Source organism: Pelodiscus sinensis, chromosome 30, assembly GCF_049634645.1.
Source record: "Pelodiscus sinensis isolate JC-2024 chromosome 30, ASM4963464v1, whole genome shotgun sequence".
Lineage (NCBI taxonomy): Eukaryota > Metazoa > Chordata > Testudines > Trionychidae > Pelodiscus > Pelodiscus sinensis.
In genome coordinates, this window is record NC_134740.1 from 13,501,414 (window position 1) to 13,529,382 (window position 27,969).

At 63.5% G+C, this 27,969-nt stretch overlaps 1 protein-coding gene across 3 annotated transcripts; it reads left to right on the forward strand.

The window, feature by feature from the left end:
- Positions 1-7,346: 7,346 nt before the first annotated feature.
- LOC102447116 (von Willebrand factor A domain-containing protein 5A-like) lies at positions 7,347-27,827 on the forward strand. Of its 3 annotated transcripts, XR_012898114.1 has the most exons (19): positions 7,347-7,418; positions 9,366-9,424; positions 9,537-9,739; positions 10,283-10,505; positions 13,822-13,994; positions 14,546-14,660; positions 15,006-15,178; positions 15,285-15,373; positions 15,577-15,721; positions 16,398-16,477; positions 17,222-17,336; positions 17,438-17,602; positions 18,060-18,163; positions 18,378-18,586; positions 23,101-23,430; positions 24,386-24,522; positions 24,602-24,728; positions 25,056-25,943; positions 27,163-27,826. XR_012898114.1 is itself a non-coding variant. In XM_075912018.1 (18 exons), exons 2-18 carry the CDS (start codon positions 9,385-9,387, stop codon positions 25,133-25,135), a joined length of 2,508 nt encoding a protein of 835 aa, XP_075768133.1. In that variant the 5' UTR covers positions 7,347-7,418; positions 9,366-9,384; the 3' UTR covers positions 25,136-27,827. The 3 variants fall into 3 exon arrangements, 2 of the variants coding, with proteins under 2 accessions (XP_075768133.1, XP_075768135.1); XM_075912018.1 differs by having other exon boundaries at positions 25,056-27,827; XM_075912020.1 differs by lacking the exons at positions 18,378-18,586; positions 25,056-25,943; positions 27,163-27,826 and having other exon boundaries at positions 24,602-24,727.
- Positions 27,828-27,969: the final 142 nt, after the last annotated feature.

Genomic DNA, 27,969 nt, shown 5'->3' on the forward strand with positions numbered 1-27,969 from the left:
CCCCTCCCCTGCCCCCTAGAGTGAGTCCCCCCCCCGGTATGGCCCCCACGTTGTGTCCCTCCCCCACTACGCCTCCCCGGCCTCTCCTCTGTGCCCTTCACCCCATAATCTCTGCCCCAGGGGTGTGACTGTCACTGAGGGGCAGGGAGTTCCTGGGCCTCCCATATCCCACCCTCCCCTGCCCTCACCCCAGCGTCTCCCCCCGCAGGCTGGGCCGGTGAGGGCATCATCCAGGCGGTCCCGCGGGCCCCCCCAGGGGAGCTGCCCTACACCGTGAGCCTGAGCGCCACGCTGGCGTCGCCCCACGGCGTGGAGCGCGTGGCCAGCAGCGATGGATGGTGATGGGTCTGCTGCTGTGACCTGCACGGCGTGTGCCATGTTTGTCTTCCTCCCGGAAGAGAGAACGGATTTCATCTGCACCACGTGCAAGCTGGTCCATGTTTTGGAAGAAAAAATAAGAGGACTGGAGGCCCCAGTGTCGACCCTACGCTCGATCACAGAGGATGAAGACTCCTCGATAGAAGGCAGCGTTTAATCCTGCAAGCACGGCAGGTGGAAGAGCCAGAGAGGGCAGTACGGGACCAGGAAGAGAACTGGCAGCATGTAACTTCTGGAAGGGGAAAAAGGCCAGCACGGGATTCCCCCGATGCTATAGAGGTAAGCAATCGCTTTCAGGCTCTCTCCACAGGCTCTGCAGTGCTGAAAGCTCTGGAAGGGACCTCACAAGGAAGAAACCCGAAGGGAACACCATCTACTGGAAGGCATGGGATGCGTAGTCCTAGGGATGGGGGTTCCACGGCCACCACCCCCAAAAGGAAACGACGGGTGGTGGTGGTCGGGGACTCCCTCCTAAGAGGGACTGAGCCATCCCTCTGCCGTCCGGACCTGGAATCTCGAGAGGTGTGCTGCTTACCGGGAGCTCGCATTCGGGATGTCACTGAGAGGCTTAGCAAGCTGATCAAACCTTCGGATCGCTACCCCTTCCTGCTGCTCCACGTGGGAACTAATGATACGGCCCAGAACGACCTTGAGCGGGTTACTGCGGATTACGTAGCGCTGGGAAGAAAGATCCAAGAATTCGGAGCGCAAGTGGTGTTCTCCTCCATCCTCCCTGTTGAAGGGAAAGGACTGGGCAGGGATGGTCGAATTGAGGACGTCAATGCGTGGTTGCGCAGGTGGTGTCGCAGAGAGGGCTTTGGTTTCTTCGACCATGGGACTCTGTTCCGGGCGCGAGGATTGTTAGGAAGAGATGGGATCCACCTAACGAAGAGAGGAAGGAGCATCTTCGCGGGCAGGCTTGCAAACCTAGTGAGGAGGCTTTAAACTAGGTTCGTCGGGGGACGGTGACCAAGACCCTGAGGGGAGAGGGAAAGTTGTATACTGGGGAGAAATGCAGAGAGGAAGGGGCAAGAAAGGAGGACCCATGTTTCGAATGGAGAAGATAGGACAATCAACTGGTTATCTGAGGTGTTTGTACACTAATGCGAGAAGCCTGGGCAACAAACAGGAAGAACTGGAGGCCCTGGCCCAGTCCAAGAAATATGATTTAATTGGGATAACAGAGACTTGGTGGGATGACTCACATGACTGGAGCGCTGTCATGGAAGGGTACAGACTGTTCAGGAAGACCAGGCAGGGGAGAAAAGGAGGAGGAGTTGCACTATATGTAAGAGAGCACTACGATTGCTCTGAACTCCAGTATAAAGAGGGAGAAAAACCTGTTGAGAGTCTATGGGGTAAGTTTAAAGGAGCAAACAACAGCAGTGATGTTGTGGTTGGTGTTTGCTACAGGCCATCGAATCAGGTGGATGAGGTAGCTGAGGCTTTCTTCGGACAACTGAGCGAAGCTTCCAGATCGCAGGCCCTGGTTCTCGTGGGGGACTTTAATCACCCTGACATCTGCTGGGAAACCAATACGGCAGGACACAGGCAATCCAGGAAGTTTTTGGAGAATGTTGGGGATAACTTCTTGGTACAAGTGCTGAAGGATCCGACCAGGGGCCGTGCGCAGCTTGAAGTGCTGCTCACAAACAGGGAGGAACTAACAGGGGAAGTGGAGCTGGGTGACAACCTGGGAAGCAGTGATCATGAGATGGTAGATTTCAGGGTCCTGACCAAAGGAAGGAAAGAGAGTAGTAAAATACACACCTTGGACTTCAAAAAAGCAGATTTTGACTCCCTCCGAGACCTGATGGGCAGAATCCCCTGGGATGTTAACATGAAGGGGAAAGGAGTCCAGGACAGCTGGCAGTATTTTAAAGAAGCCTTAGTGAAGGCACAGAAAAAAGCCATCCCGACGCGTAGCAAGAGAGGCAAACCTGGTAGGAGACCGGATTGGTTTACAGGGGAAATCCTTGGTGAACTTAAGCACAAAAAGGAAGCTTACAAAAAGTGGAAACTTGGACAAATGACCAGGGAGGAGTTTAAAGGTCTAGCTCGAGAATGCCAGGGGGTTATCAGGAAGGCGAAAGCGCAAATGGAATTGCGACTGGCTAAGGATGTGAAGGATACAAGAAAGGTTTCTACAGGCATGTTAACAAGAAGAAGGTGATCAGAGAGGGTGTGCGGCCCCTAATGGATGAAGGAGGTAACCTAGTGACAGATGATGTGGGGAAAGCTGAAGCACTCAATGCTTTCTTTGCCTCTGTCTTCGCGGACAAGGTGGGCTCCCGGTCTAATGCGCTAAGTGACGCAAGATGGGATGAAGATGGACAGCCTGTGGTGGGTAAAGAACAGGTTAGGAACTATTTAGAAAAGCTAAACATACACAAATCCATGGGTCCAGACTTAGTGCACCCGAGGGTACTGAGGGATTTGGCAAATGTCATTGAGGAGCCTTTGGCCATTATCTTTGAAAAGTCGTGGAGATCGGGAGAAATCCCGGATGACTGGAAAAAGGCAAATGTAGTGCCCATCTTCAAAAAAGGGAAGAAGGACGATCCAGGGAGCTATAGGCCAGTCAGTCTTACCTCGGTTCCTGGAAAAATCATGGAAGGGATCCTTAAGGAATCCATTTTGAGGCACTTGGAAGAGAGGAAAGTGATCAGGAATAGTCAGCATGGATTCACAAAGGGCAAGTCGTGCCTGACCAACCTGATTAGCTTCTATGATGAGGTAACTGGCTCAGTGGACATGGGGAAGTCAGTGGATGTGATAGACCTTGACTTTAGCACGGCTCTTCATATGGTCTCCCACAATATTCTTGCCAGCAAGTTAAGGGAATGTGGATTGGATAAATGGACAGTAAGATGGATAGAAAGATGGCTAGAAGGCCGGGCCCAGCGGGTAGTGATCAACGGTTCGTTGTCAGGTTGGCGGTCGGTTTCTAGGGGAGTGTCCCAAGGTTTGGTTCTTGGACCAGTTTTGTTCAATATCTTTATTAATGACCAGGATGAGGGGATGGATTGCACCCTCAGCAAGTTTGTGGATGACACTAAGCTGGGGGGAGAGGTAGATACGCTTAAGGGCAGAGAGAGGGTCCAGAGTGACTTAGACAAATTGGAGGATTGGGCCACTAGAAATCGGATGAGGTTCAACAAGGACAAGTGCAGAGTCCTGCCCTTGGGACGGAAGAATCTCAAGCATTGGTACTTGAGTTAAGCAGCAGTTCTGCAGAAAAGGCCCTGGGGGTTACAGTGGATGAGAAGCTGGAGATGAGTCAACAGGCGCCCTTGCAGCCAAGAAGGCTAATGGCATATTAGGGGCATTAGGAGGAGCGTTGCCAGTAGATCCAGAGAAGTGATTATTCCCCTTTATTCAGCTCTGGTGAGGCCACATCTGGAGTATTGTGTCCAGTTCTGGGCCCCCGTTTCAAGGGCCCCCTGTTGACTCATCTCCAGCTTCTCGTCCACTGTAACCCCCAGGTTGTTTTCTGCCGAACTGCTGCTTAGCCAGTCGGTCCCCAGCCTGTACCAATGCTTGGGATTCTTCCGTCCCAAGGGCAGGACTCTGCCCTTGTCCTTGTTGAACCTCGTCAGATTTCTTTTGATCAAATCCTCTAATCTGTCCAGGTCACTCTGGGCCCTTCCCTGCCCTCCAGCGTATCGAATAGCTATTTGCAATGCAGTGCTGTGTAGACACTTAATTCGAAATAGGGGGCCTCCGGCCCTTCCCAGGGAGCCCTGGGGGCCACTCCGGGCACAACCAGGAAAACTTCCTCTCCTCTCCCCCAGCCCCGGAGACATTAAAGGGGTAGACCCTGGCCACAGGGCCTGTGCCAGCTCCAAGCCTGCCAGCCCAGAGCCAGCAGTGGCCACCCAGGCCCCTGACCTAGTGATCCCAAAACATGAGCCAGCAAGCCACTGGCAGCCAGCCCTCCACCGCTCCCCAGGAGCAGTCTGCCAGCTCCCAGGAGCCTGCCAGGGGCTGGAGAAGGCGGGCGCCTTCCTGGTCCAGGGTGGATACGCTATTTCGAAATAGGTTTTGTGTGTAGATGCGTTATTTCTGAGGACAGGACAAGGAGTAATGGGCTTAAAGTGCAGCAGGGGAGGTTTAGATTGGACATTAGGAAAAAATTCCTAACTGTCAGGGTGGTCAAATATTGGAATAAATTGCCAAGGGAGGTGGTGGAATCTCCCTCTCTGGAGATATTTAAGAACAGGTTGGATAGACATCTGTCAGTGATGGTATAGACGGAGCTTGGTCCTGCCTTGAGGGCGGGGGGCTGGACTCGATGACCTCTTGAGGTCCCTTCCAGTCCTATTATTCTATGATTCCATGATTCTATGATTTCGAATTAGCTTAATTTGAATGAACTATTTTGAATTAACTTAATTCGAAATAGCACTGTAGTGTAGACATACCCTTAGTGTCATCCGCAAACTTGCTGAGGGTGCAATCCATCCCCTCCCCCAGGTCATTCATAAAATACTGAACAAGATTTGCATCAAGGTGCGAGTTTCCTGTTGTGACCCTTCTGACTCAAATCTGCTTCATTTCTGCATGTAAATCTGTTGTGTGGCCCGGTCCTGATCCGGCAGAAATTGGCGTCGCTGTTTCACTGTCAATCAACGTGCGCTAACGTAGGACAGCGGGAGAGAGGACCGTGTGGACACTAGGGGCGCGACGGCTGATTTAGAGCAGAGGGGGGGTGGAACACATTGACTCCAAGGCCTTGTCCATGCTCTGTCCGTGCTTGCGATAAATCAATCTCCGCGTGTGCTCCCATTGGTGCCAGTTCTCCTCCAAGACGAGGAGAGTAGCCGGTGTGGACGGGAGGGCAGCCCCTGCCGCTCTTGCACACCCAATGCCGTGGTGTGTTGACTTCAGCTACTCTCTTTGTGTAACTGAAGTAGATCGATGGTGCCTGTTAGTGTAGACAAGCCCGTAGGGAGGCCCCTTAGGGTGGCTGCCTGCAGTTCCTTTCCCCCAAAATTTTGGCTTATGAACCTCCCGCCACCCCCCCAAACGGCCCCTGCCTCCCTCCCACCCCCAGCTCCTGTGTGCTCACTGGGGCCACTGTTGACGGGATATGGCTAAAAAGCCTAAGCTTGTTTCTTAAAGGGGCAGCCTCCCTTTTTTTTTTTTGGCTTGTCAATTTTTTGGGGGGGGGTTCCTTTTTTTCCCCTTTTCTCGGCAATTCTGGTGCAGCTCTTTGCATCATTTCCACGGCTGTTTCGGCTCTCTTTGTTAACTGGCTTGGCCACCCCTGGTCTAGACAGTGCTTGGTCCTGCCAGGAGGGCCATGCTGGGTCCCTTCCCATTCTAGTGCTCGATTACTCCCCTCGCCCTTTGGGAATGTTACTCTAAAACCACGTTCGCCAAACAGGATTTCTCCAATGAGGGCGCATCTGATGCCAAAACGTGGCTGAAACCGTTTGAAGAATGAGGAGCAGGATGACAATCACAAACAATGGGGGGATTTGGGCCTTTTTAGTTCTATAACGTGATTCCGCTCTAAATATTAGAGAACAATTGACACCATTCCTGCTTCTACCAAAGCAACATTGCAGCTGCATCGGTGTCTATCGCTAGACGCAAAGAGACCCAGGTCCAGTTCCGTAGCTCGTGTAACTCTGAATGACTCTAGAGGTAAAATAGAAGCGATCTGGATTCACGCCAGTTGTGTGGTTTTCTCCGATGATCTTACAGAAGGAAAATCCTACAGTGTAAAATACCATTCTCATGAATATTTTACTAGAGGGTTGTTCGTTGAAAGGGATTTTCATCCTATCGGGCCTGACCGTGAAGGGACAGAGCTGAATTAAAAATGAGCCATAATGAATCTGGCATTTGCATGCCCTTAGCTTCCTTCACAGGGGGATTTCAGAGTCCTGTGTCCGGTTACAGTGCGGTGGTGTGTAGGAAATGGAGAATGACGGAGAGAAGAGACTGGGTTTCCCATTGAGTCACCGTTTTTGGATCGTCTTCAATCCTAAAACACTCCCCCCCACACACTCAGCGCAAAGGGTGCTGGTGAGCGGTGGGAAATGTGCTGCAAACACAATTTAAAACCAACGTGACTGATCGTCTCTCAAAAAGCCGACCTGGCGACAAGGCGGGAATTCTGCCTCTTGGACGAGATACTTTGGGGAACCGAAATTGCCGTTTCTAAGGACTTTCCTCAGCACGGCCCGCACAGGGGATGCAGAGCTGGCTGGGAAACGGAGAATCCATGTCCGGACGGATTCCAGCGTTCCCATCTCTGTTTCCACCCGGGCTGGATCCCGACGTTTGAAATGGAGGTTCCCGCAGGTTCTTGAGCCCGACTTACCGGAGCTCCTGTGGAACGAGGCCGGGAACGTGGAACCGATAGGGCTGGAGAGCCCCCCCCCTCGCAGCGGGGAGACCCTCCCTGGGCCCTGGCTGGTGGGGGTTGTGGGGGGGAGGAAACAAGGATCCAGGGGGGCAGATGGAAGGGGGGAGGGGCAGGATGGGGGGGTCTCTCCCTGCGGGGTGGGGGCGGGGGCGAGCGGGACAGACACTCCAGGCAGAGAGAAAAGTGAAAGTCACTTCCGCATCTGGCTCCGCTTCCCCACGGAGCATCTGTAAACTGAGCCCCCCCGCCCCCCCTGCCTGCGGAGCATCTGCAAATTCCTTGCCCCTCCCCAGGGATGCTCCCTGGCTGCAAGGTGCAAGGGGAGGGGAGTTTGCAGACGCTCCCTGGTTGTGTGGGGTGGGGGGGAGAGAGGAGTTTGCAGACGCTCCCTGCTTGTGTGGGGTGGGGGGGAGAGGAGTTTGCAGACGCTCCCTGGCTGCTTGGTGAGAGGGGAGGGGAGTTTGCAGCCCATCCCTGGCTGCGTTGGGCGGGAGGGACGGGAGTTTGCAGACGCTCCCTGGCTGCGTTGGGCGGGAGGGACGGGAGTTTGCAGACGCTCCCTGGCTGCGTTGGGCGGCGGGAGGGGAGTTTGTAGACGCTTCCTGGGGGGGGCGGGGCTGGTGTCTCCCTGTCTGACTCACGGCTTCGCTGCAGGCAGCAGGTAGCAGAGCGCGGATCGGGCCCCCGGGATCGGGCCCCCCCAGATCCATGGCCCCTCCCTCCTCTCTGGCTCCTGCCCCCCAACCCTGGGCCCATCCCCCCGACTCGGGGCTTGGCCCCTGCAGAACATCCAGGGAGCCAGGGGACCCCCAAACCCTCCTCCGTCCCCCTTTCCCTGCTCCCTGGGTGTCTCCTACCGTCCCCCCCCCGGCCGTCCCGCTCCCCCTGGCTCTCGGGGGCTCTGGGGGTCCTTCCTGGCCCCTGCTCAGAGACCCTTCGCGGGCTCCGCACCAGAAGCAGCCGCCAGCGCCTGGCTGGGGAATCGACCGACGCCTTTTCTCCGGCCGGGCCATTGGGCGTCAGAGTTAAATTACAGGGAAAAAACACCTGCCCCCCCCCCATGCCAGAAGCCCCCGCCCCACCCTGTTCCGACCTGTGGGCGTACCCCAGAGCCGGGGGAAGGGCACCTCGCTGGGGGGGGGGGGCAGGGCTGGGCGCTGCAGCACCAAAGGAAGGCGCCAGTGGCTGGGAGAGGGACTTTGACTGACAGGAAGGAGGGTTGTGAAGCAGCCCTGCCTCAGTTTCCCCAAGGGTTCGTTCTGGACCCTGCCCGGCCTGGGGGTGGCCCGGGGCCTCCCAATGTTCCCGCCCGGCCTCGGAGCTGGGGATTGTCCAGGGAGCTATTGTGCCCCCCCCAGCACCCTCAGATCCCGGCTGCTCCGCGGAGACTCCCTGGGTGTGTCGGAGCCGGGATCCTGCTGCAGGGGAAGCAGCTGGTGCCGGCCTGTCGCCGGGTGAAGGACACCGGTCCCGGGCTGGCGAGGGGCGGAGGGGGCAGAGACCCGGGGGGGGGCTGGATTTTGGCAGCTGTTGGGGCAGGAGGTTCATGGCGGCCCCTCGGGCCCCAGTGGAAGCAAATAGCTGGGTCACCCCCCCCCCCAGCTCACCCGGGTCCCCCCCAGCCCGTTACTGCCCCGGTACGCGGCTCCCCAGGGCTGTGGGGAGAGCAAGGAGCCCTGCCTGCCCGCTCTAACCACTCCCCCCCACTGCCCTCCGAGAGCCAGGGAGAGAACCCAGGAGACCTGGCTCCCAGCCCCTCTGCTCTCACCACTAGGCCTGCCTGCTCCGTCTGCCCCCTGCCTCTGGCCAGGATGCCCCGGGCGCTGTTTGACCGGCGTGTCTGGAGGAAAAGGGCTTCGGGGACGGTCCGGGGCGCGGCTGCCTGCGAGACACCGTGGGGCTCCGGGCGTGTCCCCGTTCCCACCGACCGGCTCTCGGCCCCGCCCCCAGTACTGCACCCGCCACTCCGATTGGCTGGGAATCCTAACCAATAGCAGAGTCCCCTTCCTGGGCCCCTGCCTGGGCCCGGAGCCCCGACCCCCTCGTGTACCCCGGAGCCCGTACCCCCTTCCTCCCCCCTCCCCCTGCCTGGGCCCGGAGCCCCGACCCCCTCGTGTACCCCTCAGCCCGGAGCCCCGACCCCCTCGTGTACCCCTCAGCCCGGAGCCCGTACCCCCTTCCTCCCCCCTCCCTCTGCCTGGGCCCGGAGCCCCGACCCCCTCGTGTACCCCTCAGCCCGGAGCCCGTACCCCCTTCCTTCCCCCCTCCCCCTGCCTGGGCCCGGATTCCCATCCCCCTCGAGTACCCTCAGCCCGGAGCCCGTACCCCCTTCCTCCCCCCTCCCGGGCCCGGAGCCTCCTCCCAAACTCCAGACAGCTGGATCCTAGTCCCAGCTCCTTCCTGCACCCCACATGGCTCCCGCTTGCCCCACCTCAGAGCCCGTCTCCGGGGGGCAGGGAGCCGGGGGCCAGAGATGAGGGTCGTCTGTGAGCTGGGCCTGGGTGCCTGTGGGACTCCCCGCCACTGGGCCTGGCTGGGCAGGGGGTGGGACTGGGGGCCGGGTGGGGGCCGACCTGTTCCCATGAGCCCTGCTACCTCCGCCCCACAGACCCCGCCCCCCAGGCGAGATGTCGGCCTACGGCCTCCTGACCAGCACCAAGGAGCCGGGTGAGTCAGGGCTGGGGGCGGAGCTGTGGGGGGGCGGGGCCATGTGGCCGAGGCCCCTCCCCCGGGGCCGGTGGGGGTCCGTGGGGCCCGTGGCTGACCCCCCTCTCCCCAGTGCCCCTGCGCAGCGGCTCGGTGGCGCTGCTGCTCCGCGGCTTCGTGGCGGACGTGGCCTGCGAGCTGCGCTACCGGAACGAGGAGCCGGGGCCGGTGGAAACCGTCTTCGTCTTCCCCCTGGACGCCGAGGCGGCCGTCTACGCCTTCCAGGCCCTGCTGGGGGGCACCCGCGTGGAGGCCCAGCTCCGCGAGAAGGAACAGGTACCGGGGGGAGGGGCTGTGGGGTCACTGGTGTCTCCGGGGGGCGCGGGAGCGGGCGGGGGAGGGGCTATCGGGTGACGGTGTCTCCGGCGGGCGCGGGAGCGGGCGGGGGAGGGGCTATCGGGTGACGGTGTCTCCGGCGGGCGCGGGAGCGGGCGGGGGAGGGGCTATCGGGTGACGGTGTCTCCGGCGGGCGCGGGAGCGGGCGGGGGAGGGGCTATCGGGTGACGGTGTCTCCGGCGGGCGCGGGAGCGGGCGGGGGAGGGGCTATCGGGTGACGGTGTCTCCGGCGGGCGCGGGAGCGGGCGGGGGAGGGGCTATCGGGTGACGGTGTCTCCGGCGGGCGCGGGAGCGGGCGGGGGAGGGGCTATCGGGTGACGGTGTCTCCGGCGGGCGCGGGAGCGGGCGGGGGAGGGGCTATCGGGTGACGGTGTCTCCGGCGGGCGCGGGAGCGGGCGGGGGAGGGGCTATCGGGTGACGGTGTCTCCGGCGGGCGCGGGAGCGGGCGGGGGAGGGGCTATCGGGTGACGGTGTCTCCGGCAGGCGCGGGAGCTGTACGGGGACGCGCTGTCGTGGGGCCAGACCTCGTTCCTGCTGGAGGAGGTCGGGGTCGGGGGCGACCTGTTCAGCTGCTCCCTGGGGAACCTGCCCCCCGGTGCGGAGGCGGCGCTAACCCTGCGCTACGTCTGCGAGCTGCCGCAGGAGCCCGACGGCGCCACCCGCTTCGTGCTGCCCATCGTGCTGCGCCCCCGCTACGCCCCCCAGGGTGAGTGCCCCTTCCCCCGCCGTGCACCCCAGGGTGAGTCCCCCTTCCCCCGCCGCGCCCCCCAGGGTGAGTGCCCTTCCCCCGTCGCTGTGCCCCCCAGGGTGAGTCCCCCCTCTCCCGCCGCGCCCCCCCAGGGTGAGTGCCCCTCCCCCGTCGCTGTGCCCCCCAGGGTGAGTCCCCCCTCCCCCGCCGCGCCCCCCCAGGGTGAGTGCCCCTCCCCGTCGCCGCGCCCCCCCAGGGTGAGTGCCCCCTCCCCCGTCGCCGCGCCCCCCCAGGGTGAGTGCCCCCTCCCCTGTCACCGCGCCCCCCCAGGGTGAGTCCCTCCTCCCCCGCCATGCCCCCCCAGGGTGAGGGCCCTTCCCCTGCCACGCCCCCCAGAGTGAGAGCCCCTCCCTCCCTCTCACCAGGCCCCTATGGTGAGTCCCCTCTCCCCCAGCGTGCCTTCCACAGTGAGTCCCCCCTGCCACTGCCCCACAGTGAGTCCCACCCCCACAGACCCCACCGCCATGCCACGTGCCCCATGGTGAGTCTGCCCCCCTGCCTCATCGAGAGTCCCCCCCACACCCTACAGTGAGTCCCTCCCCCCGCCATGCCCCCCATGGTAAATTCCCCCTTCCCCCGCTGCGCCCCCCACAGTGAGCCCCTCCCATGCTACTTGCCCCCACTCCTCTGTTAAGTGCCCCACGGTGAGTCCTTCCACTCCCCTCCACTGTAGCCTGTCACAAGGTGTGGGGCACCTCCAGGCCCTGCCCTGCCCCGCCCCCCAGCTGCAGCCAGAGGCCACTCCGAGGCGCAGGTAGAAGCGAAGGTTTATTGCTTGAGAGGGACCCAGCGTAGCCCCGATTTGTTGTGACCAGAACCAGGAGCAGCCAGCCTAGGTCATAGGAAGGGGGGTCCAGAGCCCCCCAAGCCAGCCCCCCTCTCTCTGAGCTAGCCAAGCACTAACTCACCCACCTCCCCGCGGGAGGCCTTTCAGCACCCTGGCCAGCAGCAGGAGCAGCGGAGAGGTCCTCCAAGCAGGCTAGAGGGGCGGCCTTCACAGCTCAGGACCTCGGACAGCGCCGGAGTCCTGTGCAAAGCAGGCAGAGTGAACACAACCCCACCACGTCCCAATGCCCCCCGCCCCCTGCTCCATGCCCCTGCCAGCCCCACCTTCCCCCTGTGTGCCCCATGGGGAGTCTGCCCCGTAGCTCCCTGTGCCCCACATCGGTACAGTGCAACCCCCAGGAGTCCCGTGGAAAGCAAGCAGAGTGAACACAACCCCACCACGTCCCAATGCCCCCCGCCCCCTGCTCCATGCCCCTGCCAGCCCCACCTTCCCCCTGTGTGCCCCATGGGGAGTCTGCCCCGTAGCTCCCTGTGCCCCACATCGCTACTGTGCAACCCCCAGGAGTCCCGTGCAAAGCAAGCAGAGTGAACACAACCCCACCACGTCCCAATGCCCCCCGCCCCCTGCTCCATGCCCCTGCCAGCCCCACCTTCCCCCTGTGTGCCCCATGGGGAGTCTGCCCTGTAGCTCCCTGTGCCCCACATCGCTACTGTGCCACCCCCAGGAGTCCCGTGCAAAGCAAGCAGAGTGAACACAACCCCACCACGTCCCAATGCCCCCCGCCCCCTGCTCCATGCCCCTGCCAGCCCCACCTTCCCCCTGTGTGCCCCATGGGGAGTCTGCCCTGTAGCTCCCTGTGCCCCACATCGCTACTGTGCAACCCCCAGGAGTCCCGTGCAAAGCAAGCAGAGTGAACACAACCCCACCACGTCCCAATGCCCCCCGCCCCCTGCTCCATGCCCCTGCCAGCCCCACCTTCCCCCTGTGTGCCCCATGGGGAGTCTGCCCCGTAGCTCCCTGTGCCCCACATCGCTACTGTGCAACCCCCAGGAGTCCCGTGCAAAGCAGGCAGAGTGAACACAACCCCACCACGTCCCAATGCCCCCCGCCCCCTGCTCCATGCCCCTGCCAGCCCCACCTTCCCCCTGTGTGCCCCATGGGGAGTCTGCCCTGTAGCTCCCTGTGCCCCACATCGCTACTGTGCAACCCCCAGGAGTCCCGTGCAAAGCAAGCAGAGTGAACACAACCCCACCACGTCCCAATGCCCCCCGCCCCCTGCTCCATGCCCCTGCCAGCCCCACCTTCCTCCTGTGTGCCCCATGGGGAGTCTGCCCTGTAGCTCCCTGTGCCCCACATCGCTACTGTGCAACCCCCAGGAGTCCCGTGCAAAGCAAGCAGAGTGAACACAACCCCACCACGTCCCAATGCCCCCCGCCCCCTGCTCCATGCCCCTGCCAGCCCCACCTTCCCCCTGTGTGCCCCATGGGGAGTCTGCCCCGTAGCTCCCTGTGCCCCACATCGGTACAGTGCAACCCCCAGGAGTCCCGTGGAAAGCAAGCAGAGTGAACACAACCCCACCACGTCCCAATGCCCCCCGCCCCCTGCTCCATGCCCCTGCCAGCCCCACCTTCCTCCTGTGTGCCCCATGGGGAGTCTGCCCTGTAGCTCCCTGTGCCCCACATCGCTACTGTGCAACCCCCAGGAGTCCCGTGCAAAGCAAGCAGAGTGAACACAACCCCACCACGTCCCAATGCCCCCCGCCCCCTGCTCCATGCCCCTGCCAGCCCCACCTTCCCCCTGTGTGCCCCATGGGGAGTCTGCCCCGTAGCTCCCTGTGCCCCACATCGGTACAGTGCAACCCCCAGGAGTCCCGTGGAAAGCAAGCAGAGTGAACACAACCCCACCACGTCCCAATGCCCCCCGCCCCCTGCTCCATGCCCCTGCCAGCCCCACCTTCCCCCTGTGTGCCCCATGGGGAGTCTGCCCCGTAGCTCCCTGTGCCCCACATCGGTACAGTGCAACCCCCAGGAGTCCCGTAGTTTCCTGTAGGAAAAAGGGAATCCTCATTTTTTCAGGAAGAACGGCTCTTGTGCAATGGGGGGGGGTTTGCGGAAGAGCAGCTCTGAATAAATTATGCAAATGAAGTCAGGCAATATGCTAATCTGCACTTCATTTGCATAGGCTTTTGCAGAAGAGGGAATTAGTGTACATATAGCCCATGGAGCGCCTATCGGGGCCTCCTAACCCCACAACCTCCCCCCAGATCTCTGCTATGCCCCCATAGCCCTGTAATCCTTCCTCCAGCAAGTGTGACCCCCACCAGCTACCCAAAGTTTCCTGATAGCCCAACCCCCGTAGACTTCCTCCACTGTCCAGTGTTTCTCGTAGCCTCCAATGTCCCCTCTGCTCTCCAATGACCCATCCTCCCCCTCCCATCCCCCCATCTCCTGCCCTCCCCCGCCCTGACCCCCGCGTCTCCCCCTGCAGGCTGGGCGGGTGAGGACGTCATCCAGGGGGTCCCACGGGCCCCCCCGGGGGAGCTGCCCTACACGCTGAGCCTGAGCGCCATGCTGGAGTCGCCCCACGGCGTGGAGCGCGTGGTCTCCAACTGCCCCCTCACCCCCCTGAGCTACCCGGGTGGGGACCGGAGCAGCGCCCAGGTAGGGGCTCGCGGGGGGCCCCAGGACAGGGACCGGCCGGTGGGGGGCAGAGGTACCGGATGTTGGGGAGTCAGTGAAGGGCTTTATCCTGCTGCTGACGTGGCAGATCCCAGGAGCCAATTTGGGCGTCTGCCTGGGGGGAGAGGTGGGGCAGGGAAGTGGGGTGGGCCCCAGAAGTGGAGCTGGACCAGGGACACACAGGGACATGGGGAATTTCCCCATTTCCTGGAGAAAACGTCCAGGGCTGAGACCAGCCCGTGGGGCTGAAATCCTGGCCCTGCCCTGGGCCTCAGTTTCCCTTGTTCTCTGGGGGCACCTCTCCTTTCAGTGGAAGAAAAAGCTGGGGGGGGGGGGTGCTCAGTTCCCCTGCTCCCATGGGCCGCCGTGGAAATTGCACTGGGGGGGGAATTTCCCCCCCAACTAGGAAACTGTCTCCCCCAATGGGAAGGAGCCAAAATACTCCCCCGAAAGGCCCAGTTCCTGGGCCATCCTGGGGGCTCTTTTCCCCTCCCCTCCTCTCCCCAGGGGTCGTGGGTTTCTCTCCCCCCCAGGTGTCACTAGCCCAGCAACCGCCCTGGGACCGGGACGTGGAGCTGCTGGTGTATTACACGGAGCCGCACAAGCCCAGCGCGGTGCTGGAGGCCGGGCTGCCTGGAGCCGAGCCAGGTACATGGCAGGTGGGGGGCTGCACCCCACATCCCCTGAGTGGGGCAAGGCTGCGGTTCTATGGGGCAGGGGGTGAGAGAAGTACTGGTGGGTGCGGTGGGATTAAGGGGATGGTTAGGGACAAGGGATGGCTCAGGGATCCGGGGCCAGGGGAGGGAGGCAGATTGGGGATGCGGGTCGAAGTAGGGGGGTGGTCAAGGGTGCGGGGGGGATCTAAGGCAGAGGTGCGGGGGTTGGGCTCTGGGCAGTCAGGGGCCATGGAGGCCCGAGTGGAGAGCTGGGGGAAGGGCAGAGAAGTGGGGCTCTGGGCACTGGGGGCTCTCACAGGGTTCACCCCCCCCCCAGGCTCACTTATGGGCGACCCGGCCGTGATGGTGACCCTGCTGCCCAACCTGCCGGAGGCGGGGCCGGGCCGGAGCGCGGCCGGCGAGTTCATCTTCTTGCTGGATCGCTCCAGCAGCATGGACTGCGCCACGGACGCCCGCGCCGACTCCCCCCCACGCATCGAAAGTGCCAAGGTACCACGAGGCCAGAGGCCGCGCTCGATGGGCCCGTGGGGCCGCCCCAGGGAGCAGCCCCGGCTGGCTGGGCCCGGGGTGACTCCGTCCGTCTGTCCGTCCCCAGGAGACCCTGGTCCTGCTGCTGAAGAGTTTGCCCCTGGGCTGTTACTTCAACATCTACGGCTTTGGGTCTTGCTTTGAGTCCTTCTACCCGTGAGTCGGGGCCAGGGGCGGGTCTGTGGGTTGCTGGCTGGGGGGCGAGGGCTGGGTGGGGTGGGTCAGTGGGTGTGCCTGGACTGCAGGCAGGGCTGGCTGGGTGGAGGTTGGGGTGTCTCCGGGGGGGGGGGCAGAGCTAGGCAGGGTTGGGGTGTCTCCATGTTTGTCAGTCCCACCCTGACCCCTGGCGCCCCCCGCAGGCGGAGCGTGGAGTACACCCAGCAGACCATGGCCGACTCCCTGCAGCGTGTCCAGCAGCTCCGCGCCGACCTGGGGGGCACTGAGATCTTGGCACCGCTACGAGCCATTTACTGCAGCCCCTGCCGGGACGGGCACCTGCGCCAGGTCTGGGGGCTGCAGGGAGCCAGGGGCTGGAGGGGGGATAGGTGGGGGCCTCTGCTGGGTGGGTGGGGGGATCCAGCAGGATGGGGACCCTGAAGGTGGGGGCCGGGGGCCATACCTCATCACAGACCTGGCTGGCAGTGCTCACACTGTGTAGAGCACACACAGCGGGGGGCAGGGCGGGTGTTGGGGGGACACAGGCATCTCCAAGCAGGGTCCCTTGGGCTCTCCGGGGGGTGGGTGTTCCAGGGTCCGGGAGGGGGGGGACATGTGGGGGCCGGGCTCCCAGGTAGAGATGGGGAGAACTGTGCACCACCGCGCGCATTGTGCCGGGCGCAGCGGTGCGCTGTCCCCCCAGTCAGGCAGGGAAGGTGTGTCCCGGGGCGCTGAGCGTCGGAGCGGAGGCTGGTGCTGGCTGGTTCCCCAGGGAGCCCCCAAGACCCCAGAGATGCCGGGTCCTTTCCAGGTACCTTCGGCTGGTTGAGATTCCCCCTCTGCCCGGGACTCGGCTTTGTGTAACTTGTCGTCTTCCCTGCCCGGAGGTCTCAGGGCGGGGTGGGGGTGGGGGAGGGAGGGATGGGGCTGGGTGTCTCTGGGGGGTGGGGGGAGGGGCAGGCTCTCTGGTTCCCAGGGGTGTCTCCGGGAGGGTGCCCGGCTCTGAAGGCGTCTCTCCCCCCAGCTGTTCGTGTTCACGGACGGGGAGGTGTGTGACACCCAGGACGTCATTGACGAAGTGCAGCGTCACCGGGGGTCCCACAGGTAACAGGGTCCCCTGCCCCCCAGTGTCCTCCACGCTCTGCCCCCCAGCAGCCCCCAGCCCTGCTGTCCCGGTGCCCGGTGCTCGGCTGTGCGTGCCGGTCTCCACGCAGATGCCCCAAGCTGCTGTCCAGGCTGTCCCTACTGTGGCCTTGCTCCCCAATCCCGTCCCATCCCCCCACTGCTTCCTGCCCCCTAACCCCAAGCTCCTCCCCTAGTGACACCGAGTGGAGGGGGCCGGGGCAGGATCACCCCGGTTACCATCGCGAGCCACCCCCCCCGATAATCCCTTTTGCCACCCTTGTCCCCTCACATCCCCCCCCCCTGGAGCTGAGGGGCAGGTGATAGGAGCGGTGGGGTAAGAAGACCATTCCCAAGGGGGCTGTGGACAGACACAAGGGAGCCCAGCCGGGCTCCACAGCCCCCGTTCTGTTGGGAGGAGGACTTCTGCGCCCGTTGTGCCCCCGGGTACATCACAGATGGCCCGAAAATACCGGTGGCGGCGTGGGGGGAGGGGTCTGCTGATGGCTAGGAGGTCACCCCGTGTCCCCACAATGGGTTTGGGGGGCTGGATGCAGAGCACCCCCGACGATACCCAAAGAGGTTGCAAATTCCCCCCCTCCCCGGCTCCAGTATCGCCCCAACTTTCCTCCTGCCTTGACCCTCAGCCCCGATTGCCTGGCCCCTCCCCCGTGGCACGGCTCCGCCCCCTCCCGTCACTGACCCCAGGCTCCGCCCCCCCGGCAGGTGCTTCTCCTTCGGCATCGGGGAAGGCGCCTCCACGGCCCTGATCAAAGGCGTCGCCCGGGCCGGGGGGGGCAGCGCCGAGTTCATCACAGACCAGGACCGCATGCAGCCCAAGGTGAGACCCCAGGGGTGCGGGCTCCCGGCCCCCCCAGAGCCCCTCCCCCCCGAGCCGGGAGAGGACCCAGGCGTCCGGCTCCCCGTGCGGTGTCCCCCCAGGCGCTGCAGTCTCTGAAGCGGGCCCTGCAGCCGGCCGTGAGCGGCGTCGCGCTGAGCTGGGACCTGCCCCCCGGGATGGAGGCGGCGCTGCTGGGCCCGGCCCCCGAGGTGATCTTCTCCGGGCAGCGGTGCCTGGTCTACGCCCAGCTCCGTGGGCAGCCCCAGGTGAGAGCGCGAGACACTGTCCGGGGCACCCCCAGGGTCTGTGAGAAGTCCCCGTGGGGCAATTACTCTGGCCCCTAGTGATGGCTGGTGGGAAGGTGGGGTCTGCACTACCCAGCCCCATTGACATCAATGGGGATTGTTCACTCTGGCCCCTAGTGATGGCTGGTGGAGAGGTGGACTCTGTGCTACCCAGCCCCATTGACGTCAATGGAAAGTGTTCACTCTGGCCCTTCACAGCGGCCAAGGCACAGGGGGCTTCAGTGCTGCCCCAACTGCAGTGATGGCAAGAGGAAGTGTTAACTCTGGTCCCTAATGGTGGCTGGTGGGCTTCCAAGGTAACTCGCTTAATCAGAGTTAATTCATCAGACGTTTTTACCACTTTGCCTGTAAACTGGGAGGTGGGGAGCCAGGCATCTTCCCCCCCACCCTGAAACTCTGACCCTTCCTTTGCCTGCAGCCCCCAGACACAGCCGTGGGGGGCGTGACGCTGCAGTACCGCATCCAGGAGCAGAGCTACAAGGAGACGCTGCCGTTCCCCCTGCAGCCGCAGGCTGGAGACAGGTAGCTGGGTCCTCCCGCCCGGTCCCCCCCGCTCAGTCGCACCGAGCCAGGAGGGGCCCGGCCCCTGACTCCCCTCCTGTGACCACTGAAACCCACTGCCCTCCCCGGGCTGGAAAGGACCCCAGGAGTCCTGGCTCCCCCTTGTTCCCCCTCCAGCCTCCGCCCCCTCCCCGCATGGCTGGACCCGGGCTCACCCTGCCTCTCTCCCGCCCAGGCTGCCCGTTCACCGGCTGGCGGCCAAGGCCCTGCTGCTGGAGCTGGAGGGGGCCGTGAGCGCGGGGGAGGAGGGGGCCCGGCGCCGGGCGCTGGAGGCCAGTCTGAGCTCGGGCGTTGTCTGCTCCCTCACGGCCTACGTGGGGGTGGACACGACCCTGGTGAAGTCGGCGCAGGGGCCGCTGGTGAGGCGGGACGTCCCGCTGGCAGGTAACCCTGCGGGGGGCCCGGCATGGGGGGGACCCATCATGTGGGGGGGGTGCTGGTTGGGGAGGGAGACTGGCACTGGGGAGCGGTGGGTGTGTCAGGACCATGCGGGGCATCATGGTTACGTGCTCATATCCCTTTGCCCCTCCTCGCACTCCTGTGGGGCTGGGTTACCCCTTCCCTGCCACGGTTGGATCTCATTTCCCCTCCACCCAGTGCTGGGGTGGGGGGTGGGGAGCAGAAGGTGCTGGCAGAATGGGATGGGGGGGGGCAGTCCACTGGGATTGCCCTCCCACCTGCAGAGCAGGGCCTGTGTTTTCTCTGAGACAGACAGACAGACAGGCCTAGGCGCAGAGGGGGAGACGCAGAGGGGGAGACGCAGATGGACGGGCGCAGAGGGGGAGACGCAGAGGGGGAGACGCAGATGGACGGGCGCAGAGGGGGAGACGCAGATGGACGGGCGCAGAGGGGGAGACGCAGATGGACGGGCGCAGAGGGAGAGACGCAGATGGACGGGCGCAGAGGAGAGACACAGATGGACGGGCGCAGGGGGGGAGACGCAGATGGACGGGCGCAGAGGGAGAGACGCAGATGGACGGGCGCAGGGGGGGAGACGCAGATGGACGGGCGCAGAGGGGGAGACGCAGATGGACGGGCGCAGAGGGAGAGACGCAGATGGACGGGCGCAGAGGGAGAGACGCAGATGGACGGGCGCAGGGGGGGAGACGCAGATGGACGGGCGCAGAGGGGGAGACGCAGATGGACGGGCGCAGAGGAGAGACGCAGATGGACGGGCGCAGACGGAGAGACGCAGATGGACGGGTGCAGACGGGGAGACGCAGATGGATGGGCGCAGACGGGGAGACGCAGAGGGGGAGACGCAGATGGACGGGCGCAGAGGGGGAGACGCAGATGGACGGGCGCAGAGGGGGAGACGCAGATGGACGGGCGCAGAGGGGGAGACGCAGATGGACGGGCGCAGAGGAGAGACGCAGATGGACGGGCGCAGGGGGGGAGACGCAGATGGACGGGCGCAGAGGGGGAGACGCAGATGGACGGGCGCAGGGGGGGAGACGCAGATGGACGGGCGCAGGGGGGGAGACGCAGATGGACGGGCGCAGGAGGGGAGACGCAGATGGACGGGCGCAGGAGGGGAGACGCAGATGGACGGGCGCAGACGGAGAGACGCAGATGGACGGGCGCAGACGGGGAGACGCAGATGGACGGGCGCAGACGGGGGAGACGCAGATGGACGGGCGCAGACGGGGGAGACGCAGATGGACGGGCGCAGACGGGGGAGACGCAGATGGACGGGCGCAGGGGGGGAGACGCAGATGGACGGGCGCAGAGGGGGAGACGCAGATGGACGGGCGCAGAGGGGGAGACGCAGATGGACGGGCGCAGGGGGGGAGACGCAGATGGACGGGCGCAGGAGGGGAGACGCAGATGGACGGGCGCAGGAGGGGAGACGCAGATGGACGGGCGCAGGAGGGGAGACGCAGATGGACGGGCGCAGAGGGGGAGACGCAGATGGACGGGCGCAGGAGGGGAGACGCAGATGGACGGGCGCAGAGGGGGAGACGCAGATGGACGGGCGCAGAGGGGGAGACGCAGATGGACGGGCGCAGGAGGGGGAGACGCAGATGGACGGGCGCAGGAGGGGGAGACGCAGATGGACGGGCGCAGGGGGGGAGACGCAGATGGACGGGCGCAGAGGGGGAGACGCAGATGGACGGGCGCAGAGGGGGAGACGCAGATGGACGGGCGCAGAGGGGGAGACGCAGATGGACGGGCGCAGACGGGGAGACGCAGATGGACGGGCGCAGAGGAGAGACGCAGATGGACGGGCGCAGACGGAGAGACGCAGATGGACGGGTGCAGACGGGGAGACGCAGATGGATGGGCGCAGACGGGGAGACGCAGAGGGGGAGACGCAGATGGACGGGCGCAGAGGGGGAGACGCAGATGGACGGGCGCAGAGGGGGAGACGCAGATGGACGGGCGCAGAGGGGGAGACGCAGATGGACGGGCGCAGAGGGGGAGACGCAGATGGACGGGCGCAGAGGAGAGACGCAGATGGACGGGCGCAGGGGGGGAGACGCAGATGGACGGGCGCAGAGGGGGAGACGCAGATGGACGGGCGCAGGGGGGGAGACGCAGATGGACGGGCGCAGGGGGGGAGACGCAGATGGACGGGCGCAGGAGGGGAGACGCAGATGGACGGGCGCAGGAGGGGAGACGCAGATGGACGGGCGCAGGAGGGGAGACGCAGATGGACGGGTGCAGACGGGGAGACGCAGATGGACGGGCGCAGACGGGGGAGACGCAGATGGACGGGCGCAGACGGGGGAGACGCAGATGGACGGGCGCAGACGGGGGAGACGCAGATGGACGGGCGCAGGGGGGGAGACGCAGATGGACGGGCGCAGAGGGGGAGACGCAGATGGACGGGCGCAGAGGGGGAGACGCAGATGGACGGGCGCAGGGGGGGAGACGCAGATGGACGGGCGCAGAGGGGGAGACGCAGATGGACGGGCGCAGAGGGGGAGACGCAGATGGACGGGCGCAGAGGGGGAGACGCAGATGGACGGGCGCAGAGGGGGAGACGCAGATGGACGGGCGCAGAGGGGGAGACGCAGATGGACGGGCGCAGGGGGGGAGACGCAGATGGACGGGCGCAGGAGGGGAGACGCAGATGGACGGGCGCAGGAGGGGAGACGCAGATGGACGGGCGCAGGAGGGGAGACGCAGATGGACGGGCGCAGAGGGGGAGACGCAGATGGACGGGCGCAGAGGGGGAGACGCAGATGGACGGGCGCAGAGGGGGAGACGCAGATGGACGGGCGCAGGAGGGGGAGACGCAGATGGACGGGCGCAGGAGGGGGAGACGCAGATGGACGGGCGCAGGGGGGGAGACGCAGATGGACGGGCGCAGAGGGGGAGACGCAGATGGACGGGCGCAGAGGGGGAGACGCAGATGGACGGGCGCAGAGGAGAGACGCAGATGGACGGGCGCAGACGGGGGAGACGCAGATGGACGGGCGCAGGGGGGGAGACGCAGATGGACGGGCGCAGAGGGGGAGACGCAGATGGACGGGCGCAGAGGGGGAGACGCAGATGGACGGGCGCAGACGGGGAGACGCAGATGGACGGGCGCAGAGGAGAGACGCAGATGGACGGGCGCAGACGGGGGAGACGCAGATGGACGGGCGCAGAGGGGGAGACGCAGATGGACGGGCGCAGACGGGGAGACGCAGATGGACGGGCGCAGACGGGGAGACGCAGATGGACACAGACAGGCCCAGGCGCAGACGGAGAGATGGAGACAGACAGACCTAGGTGAAGATGGGGAGACACAGATGGACAGATGCAGATGGACGGGCGCAGACGGGGAGATGCAGATGAACACAGACAGGCCCAGGCGCCGGCGGGGAGGCGGAGACAGACAGGCCCAGGCGCCGGCGGGGAGGCGGAGACAGACAGGCCCAGGCGCCGGCGGGGAGGCGGAGACAGACAGGCCCAGGCGCCGGCGGGGAGGCGGAGACAGACAGGCTCAGGCGCCGGCGGGGAGGCGGAGACAGACAGGCCCAGGCGCCGGCGGGGAGGCGGAGACAGACAGGCCCAGGCGCCGGCGGGGAGGCGGAGACAGACAGGCCCAGGCCCAGGCGCCGGCGGGGAGGCGGAGACAGACAGGCCCAGGCCCAGGCGCCGGCGGGGAGGCGGAGACAGACAGGCCCAGGCGCCGGCGGGGAGGCGGAGACAGACAGGCCCAGGCCCAGGCGCCGGCGGGGAGGCGGAGACAGACAGGCCCAGGCCCAGGCCCAGGCGCCGGCGGGGAGACGGAGACAGACAGGCCCAGGCGCCGGCGGGGAGGCGGAGACAGACAGGCCCAGGCCCAGGCGCCGGCGGGGAGACGGAGACAGACAGGCCCAGGCGCCGGCGGGGAGGCGGAGACAGACAGGCCCAGGCGCCGGCGGGGAGGCGGAGACAGACAGGCCCAGGCGCCGGCGGGGAGGCGGAGACAGACAGGCTCAGGCGCCGGCGGGGAGATGGAGACAGACAGGCCCAGGCGCAGGAGGATGGACCCAGACCGGGAGCTGCGTCCGGCCGGCCAGCGATGGGCAGATGCAGACAATGAAGGCAACACAGACGGACCATCCCTGTCAGATGGCCACAGGCCCATCACTGTCATGAGTCTGGTTAGGAGGGGCCTTTCCCCCCCCAGCATCCTGCCTTCATCCATGGGACACAGCCCCTGCCCCCCACATCCTCTGGGCCTGGAGGAGGGGTCCCAATGGGAAGAAGAATGGGGCTGTGGGGACTGGTTTTGGAGGTGACAACCCAGGAGGGAGGACTTCGGGGGGGGGGGTTGTGTCAAGCCGTGAGGGAGTTGGGGGGGCCGGGTGGGGGAAGGGGTTGGGAGTGTCGGCGGGGGGCTGGGATTTCTCTTTCTCCCCTGAGCCTGTCTGTCCGGGTGCCTATCTCTGTCTCTCTCCCTCCATCCGTCTTCGTGCCAGAGTTCCCCCTGACTCCATGGCCGAGGAGTCCCGTCATCATAGACGCGGGAAGCCAAGCCCACATGCTCATGCTCCCGTCTCCCAGACTAAGCGCTTTCCAAGTGACGCAGTGTGTGGATATCATGAATATTACGCGAGACCACATTATGGAACGCGACTGCCACCTCAGTGTGTCTCAGCCGCCCCCCAAACCCAGCCTGGCCCTTCGCCTCCCTCAGAAGTGTCTGTCCTGGCTCCGCTGCATCCCACAGCGCCTCCGGGGACGGCCGCAACACAACGGCAGCAAGAGCTCCGACCCGGGGGCCCCGCCGGAGCCCCCGCCCCCGAAAGGTGGGGGAACTGGGGCCGGGCGTCAGAACTGGGGGGCAAACGTCAGGATCGGGGGCGGATGGAAATTCTTGAAGAACGGCCTTGACAACAAGGAGATAGGGGCGTCCTTAACGGGTTGGGTTTGACGTGAGGTGACACAAGTCCTCTTGCCACGAAACGAATAAAAAAATAAGACGGAAGCTTCCAGGCGAGAAGCTGGGATGCAGGGTGCCAGTTTGTGCTGGCTCGGGAGGGACTCCCTTGCTGTTTTCTCTCAGACACACTGGTGGAAATTCCTGGCAAAGAACTTGGCTGAAACTGGGCTTAGGGTAGGACATGGGTACACCTGAGTTATGGGGCACAGATCGTTGTGGGCACCGTCCGGTTCATAACCAAAGAAGGCCAGGAAAGGCAGAAATTTGGAAGTTTAGACTCCCCTTAAAATCTGAATTGGAGAGTCTGGTTACTGCAGCCCGGGTAACCTTAACTCTGCCCCATAATCCTGGCCCATCTATGGCTATATCCTATACACACTGTTACATCCCATCTCCCCTACTTCCTTACAGGCTCATGTCTTTCCCTGGAAGGAAGTGTCCTTTGCAGGTTGTAGTGGAGGATGGTCCCATGGTCAGATTGTGTGTGAGACTCACCCTGGAGCTATGGGCTTAATGGCTGAGGCTAGGACATTCACAGGGACCCAAGGGAGTTGGGGGCCTAATTCTGAATATTGTCATCCCATGGGTGCAGGACAGGGTAGAGTTAAGGGTGTCCATGGAGGGGTCAGTGCTGCAGAGATCCAGATAAAGCATGCCCATGAATGCGGCATTAGGGCTCAGAGGAATAGGTAAAGGATGCCCATGGAGGGGCAGAGTTAAGGTGACATAGAGGGTCACAGTTAAGGTTGTAGACTGTCCCCAACTTGGACAGGCCATCTCGCTATACTGAAATCATGTCCCCGCCCCATCTCTCTTTTCAGACCAGGCAACGGAGGAGTCTCCCCTGCTGAGGCTGGTGTCCCTGCAGAACGCCGATGGCTCCTGGGACCTCGGGCCCCAGCTGGTCGTCGCGCTGGGGGTGAGTGAGACAGACGCCAGAGGGAGGATGCCCAGTGAGGTGAGTGCGGGGGAGGGCAGAGATGGGGGGCAGGGAGGTTCCCAGACCCGCCCTGTCTCAGACTGTCTCTCCTCCACAGGACATGGTCCCTAGCGTCTGGGCCACGGTGCTGGCCGTGGTCTGGCTGCACGGCCGGGCCGCGGGGCAGCGCGACGAGTGGGAGCTGCTGGAGGCAAAAGCTGTGGTCTGGGTGCAGGATCGAGCAGGTAGGAGGGTGTGCGGGGAGGGAGGGGGCTCAGGGTATCATTGGGAGAGCTCCTGCCCCATGGAAACCCCACAACTCAGAACCCCACCCTGCCTCCCACACACTCTGCCCCCAGCCTATCCCAGTCCCGATCCCACCATCCTTCAGAGGTCGCCATGCCCCATCCCCCGACACCTTTACTTTCCGACCCTCGTGCCAGTCCCGCCACGCTCTGCGATCTCTCTGCTCTTTGCTCCTCCTGTTCCCCTCGCTCGTGTCTCCCCCCACCTCCTGGCCGCTCCCCATTTCCTGGGCCGGTGTCTCCCCATCGATCTCCTTCTCCTTGCAGGGCCCTGGCTGAGCGAGTGCCTGGAAGCCGCCAATGCTTTGCTGGGCTGCAGTGTGGGCCCTGCCGTCTTTGGGCTCTGACCTCCCAGGGATCCCTGCACCCACAAGCTACCCTGGGCCATCAAGTGGGGGCCCTGAGGCCAGCAGTGGGCACTGGGTGCAGCCTCAGCCCAGCCTGGAGCTAACTCCCAGCATGGATCCCACCGCTGCCACCAATTAGAATTCATGAGTCTCCTGCTACCTGCAGTGGAGCCACGGCTGCCCCCTGGCTCCAACCCCTGGCGAGCTGCTATTCAGCAACCCCTGCGCCGCTCACAGCCACCGTCTCCTTTCAGCATTGTGGGGGATCGCCAGTGTCAACGTTGCAAATTGCTTTGCTTTTTCCCCAATACTAGAGGGGTGCCTGTCTCAACAGTCCCCGCACCCCATAGGTGGCTGCCCTGACCCTGCTCTGCATGAGCCACCCAGTGGAAACCAAGTCCCCTGCACTCTGAGTTCAGCTTTGGTGAAAGACAGACAGACAGACAGGATTTCTGGGTGTCCAAACACAACCCCCTGTGGTCGTCATGGCCGGTTTATCCTTGCTAGAGAGTCCCGCGTGTGAACGGCAGCCCAGGCATTCGCACCAATGACTGATTCGTGCCCTGCCCAGATTTGAGCCGAGCAGACGAATTGCAGCCGGGCAGAATTCGGCCGGCAGGCGCGACCCCATGGGGAAGGGTGGTAGCTGGAAGTAGAGGCCACGTGCCGTGTGTTGTGAATCCATCCTAGGTGCATGCAGAACATTTACGAAGGAACTTCTTCTAGTCCCAAGAAATAATGTCGGCACCCAATTCTAGGCAGGGTTTACAGCCGAGACGCTAAGACATGGACCAGTGTCCCCCTCCAGGTGAGACTTAGGCATCCGATTCGGGACGCACCCCTCACCGTGGCCTCTGTGCATGCCTAGAGCTCTGCATCGGGGAGGGGGGGAAGTTGAGGGGTGGACGAGACACAGAGATCCCCCATGTTGTTTGAGACCGATCAAGAGGATGTGGGCGATGAAGTTGTAGGACCATGCGGGGAGAGATGGTCGTAACAAGCCATCAATCTAGTGTCTCTATTATCCCAGAATCCCAGGGCTGGCAGAGCCCTCAGGAGACACCGAGTCCGGCCCCCTGCCCGGAGCAGGACCAACCCAACTCAACCATCCCAGCCAGGGCTGGGTCAAGCCAGGACTTAAACACCCCTAGGGGTGGAGATTCCACCCCCTCCCTCGGGAACCCAGCCCAGCGCCCCCCCACCCTCCTCGGGAAATAGTGCTGGTGTATCCATGACGGGAGGGGAGCTGTGGGGAGCCCCCTTTCCTGTGTGTTTCCCAGCCCAGAACCGAGCGCTCCCCGTGGTTGTACACCCGGCCCCAAGCCACCGGCAGGACGGGCGGCCCTGGCCTGGGGAGTTGGAGCTGAGTGGTCCCTTTTGGAGATGACACGTGGGGGGTCACACCTGCCTTTGCACTGTGCCCCAGGGGGAGGGGCCGATGTGGGGTGAGGCCTGTAACCAGTTGGACACCCCCCACCCCGTGCTATAGTGGGGGGTTGTACCCTCGTGTGGATCCACTCTGGTTGGGCCGTCACTGGTGGCCGTGTTGGGCTGGGGTGACCCCTACTGGCCGGTGTCTGTAAGCACCGCCCAGCGGGGGGTGGTCCCTGGGGGAGGCGCGAAGGCCAGGGCCCAGCCATTTCTCACCTGGCCGGGGGAAGGGGTGTGAACAAAGGAAGGGGGTGGCTACCGGGGGGGGTGAGTGCTCGGTGGGTGGAAGAAGGGGTTGTTAGTGTGGGGAGGATGAAGCAAGCAGACCTGGAACAGTATAGGGGCCTGCGAACCCTCCCCCCCCCCCCCCCGCACAGGGAAGTAAGGCTGGCAGGGGACAGGCAGTGTCTACATCGAACCCGTGCTGTATCTCCGAGAAGCAATAAAACCTTCAGTTCTACGGCCTGGAGGAGTCACAGCTGGCTGCAGACGAGGGTGCGAGAGGGGGGTCCCTGATGTGCCGTCACCCCCCCTCCACTGGCGTCTAGCTGACTGGACACACTCCTCTGCTTTTCCCTTGACCCTACCTCTCTTAGGGTGTGTCCGAAAAAACGTCCCCTGCGTCCAGACTGCTGCTGCCTTCTTTCGAAAGTAAATTGAAAGACCGCGGCAACTTTTTTGAAGGCGGAAAACTGCGTTTGACGAGGAAGAACGCCTTTCGAGAGAGCCTCCTTTGAAAGAGGCTTGCAGTCTAGACGTAGCCTTAGTTACAATTTATGTGACGTCCGGATCCTGTCTTCGGTGTGTTAATCCATCGTATTGACATGACGTCCTTTTCCCATGTCAAGTAACTCAATGTGCTGGAGGTGTCTGGTTACTTACCTAGAAACCATGCAGCCCAGGAATATGCGTGTAACCTGTTGGATGGTGAATGAGAAATACCCAACCAAAAGGCCGTGTCGCATCCGTGACCTTTTAAGGCAGGCAGAGACTCTGCAAGCAGATATATTCAATGAGAAGCCGCCAGAAAATTTCTCTCTCTCCTGGCCAAGATGTAATATCCCAGCAGAAGCCTGGGACCGTCCCGGAGGGAGTGAAGCCTCCTGCAGATCCGAAGGCGTCTCCCAAGGAACATCATTGTTGAGTCTCCGGGAAGCGGACGCCAGCCATCGGCAAAATCCAAAGTAATCCACAAAGCACTTGCAGCCCGCCTCCGAACTCTGTGTGTGTGTGTGTGTGTGTGTGTGTGTGTGTGTGTGTGTGTGTGAGAGAGAGAGAGAGAGAGAGAGAGAGAGAGAAAAATCTTACTCTGAAGAATCTGTGCCAAATCTGTGCCAATAAACAATCCCCAAAGCAATACATCTCCAGCCCCCCCTCTGTCTGAGTTTGTTCCTCAGAAGGTC

Bases quoted from the DNA above. Each gene is read 5' to 3' on its own strand.
- LOC102447116 (XM_075912018.1), top strand. From the start codon at position 9,385: ATGTCGGCCTACGGCCTCCTGACCAGCACCAAGGAGCCGG. The intron at 23,431-24,385 runs GTGGGGGAACTG...CTCTCTTTTCAG, and splicing joins GGAGCCCCCGCCCCCGAAAG to ACCAGGCAACGGAGGAGTCT. The intron at 24,729-25,055 runs GTAGGAGGGTGT...TTCTCCTTGCAG, and splicing joins CTGGGTGCAGGATCGAGCAG to GGCCCTGGCTGAGCGAGTGC.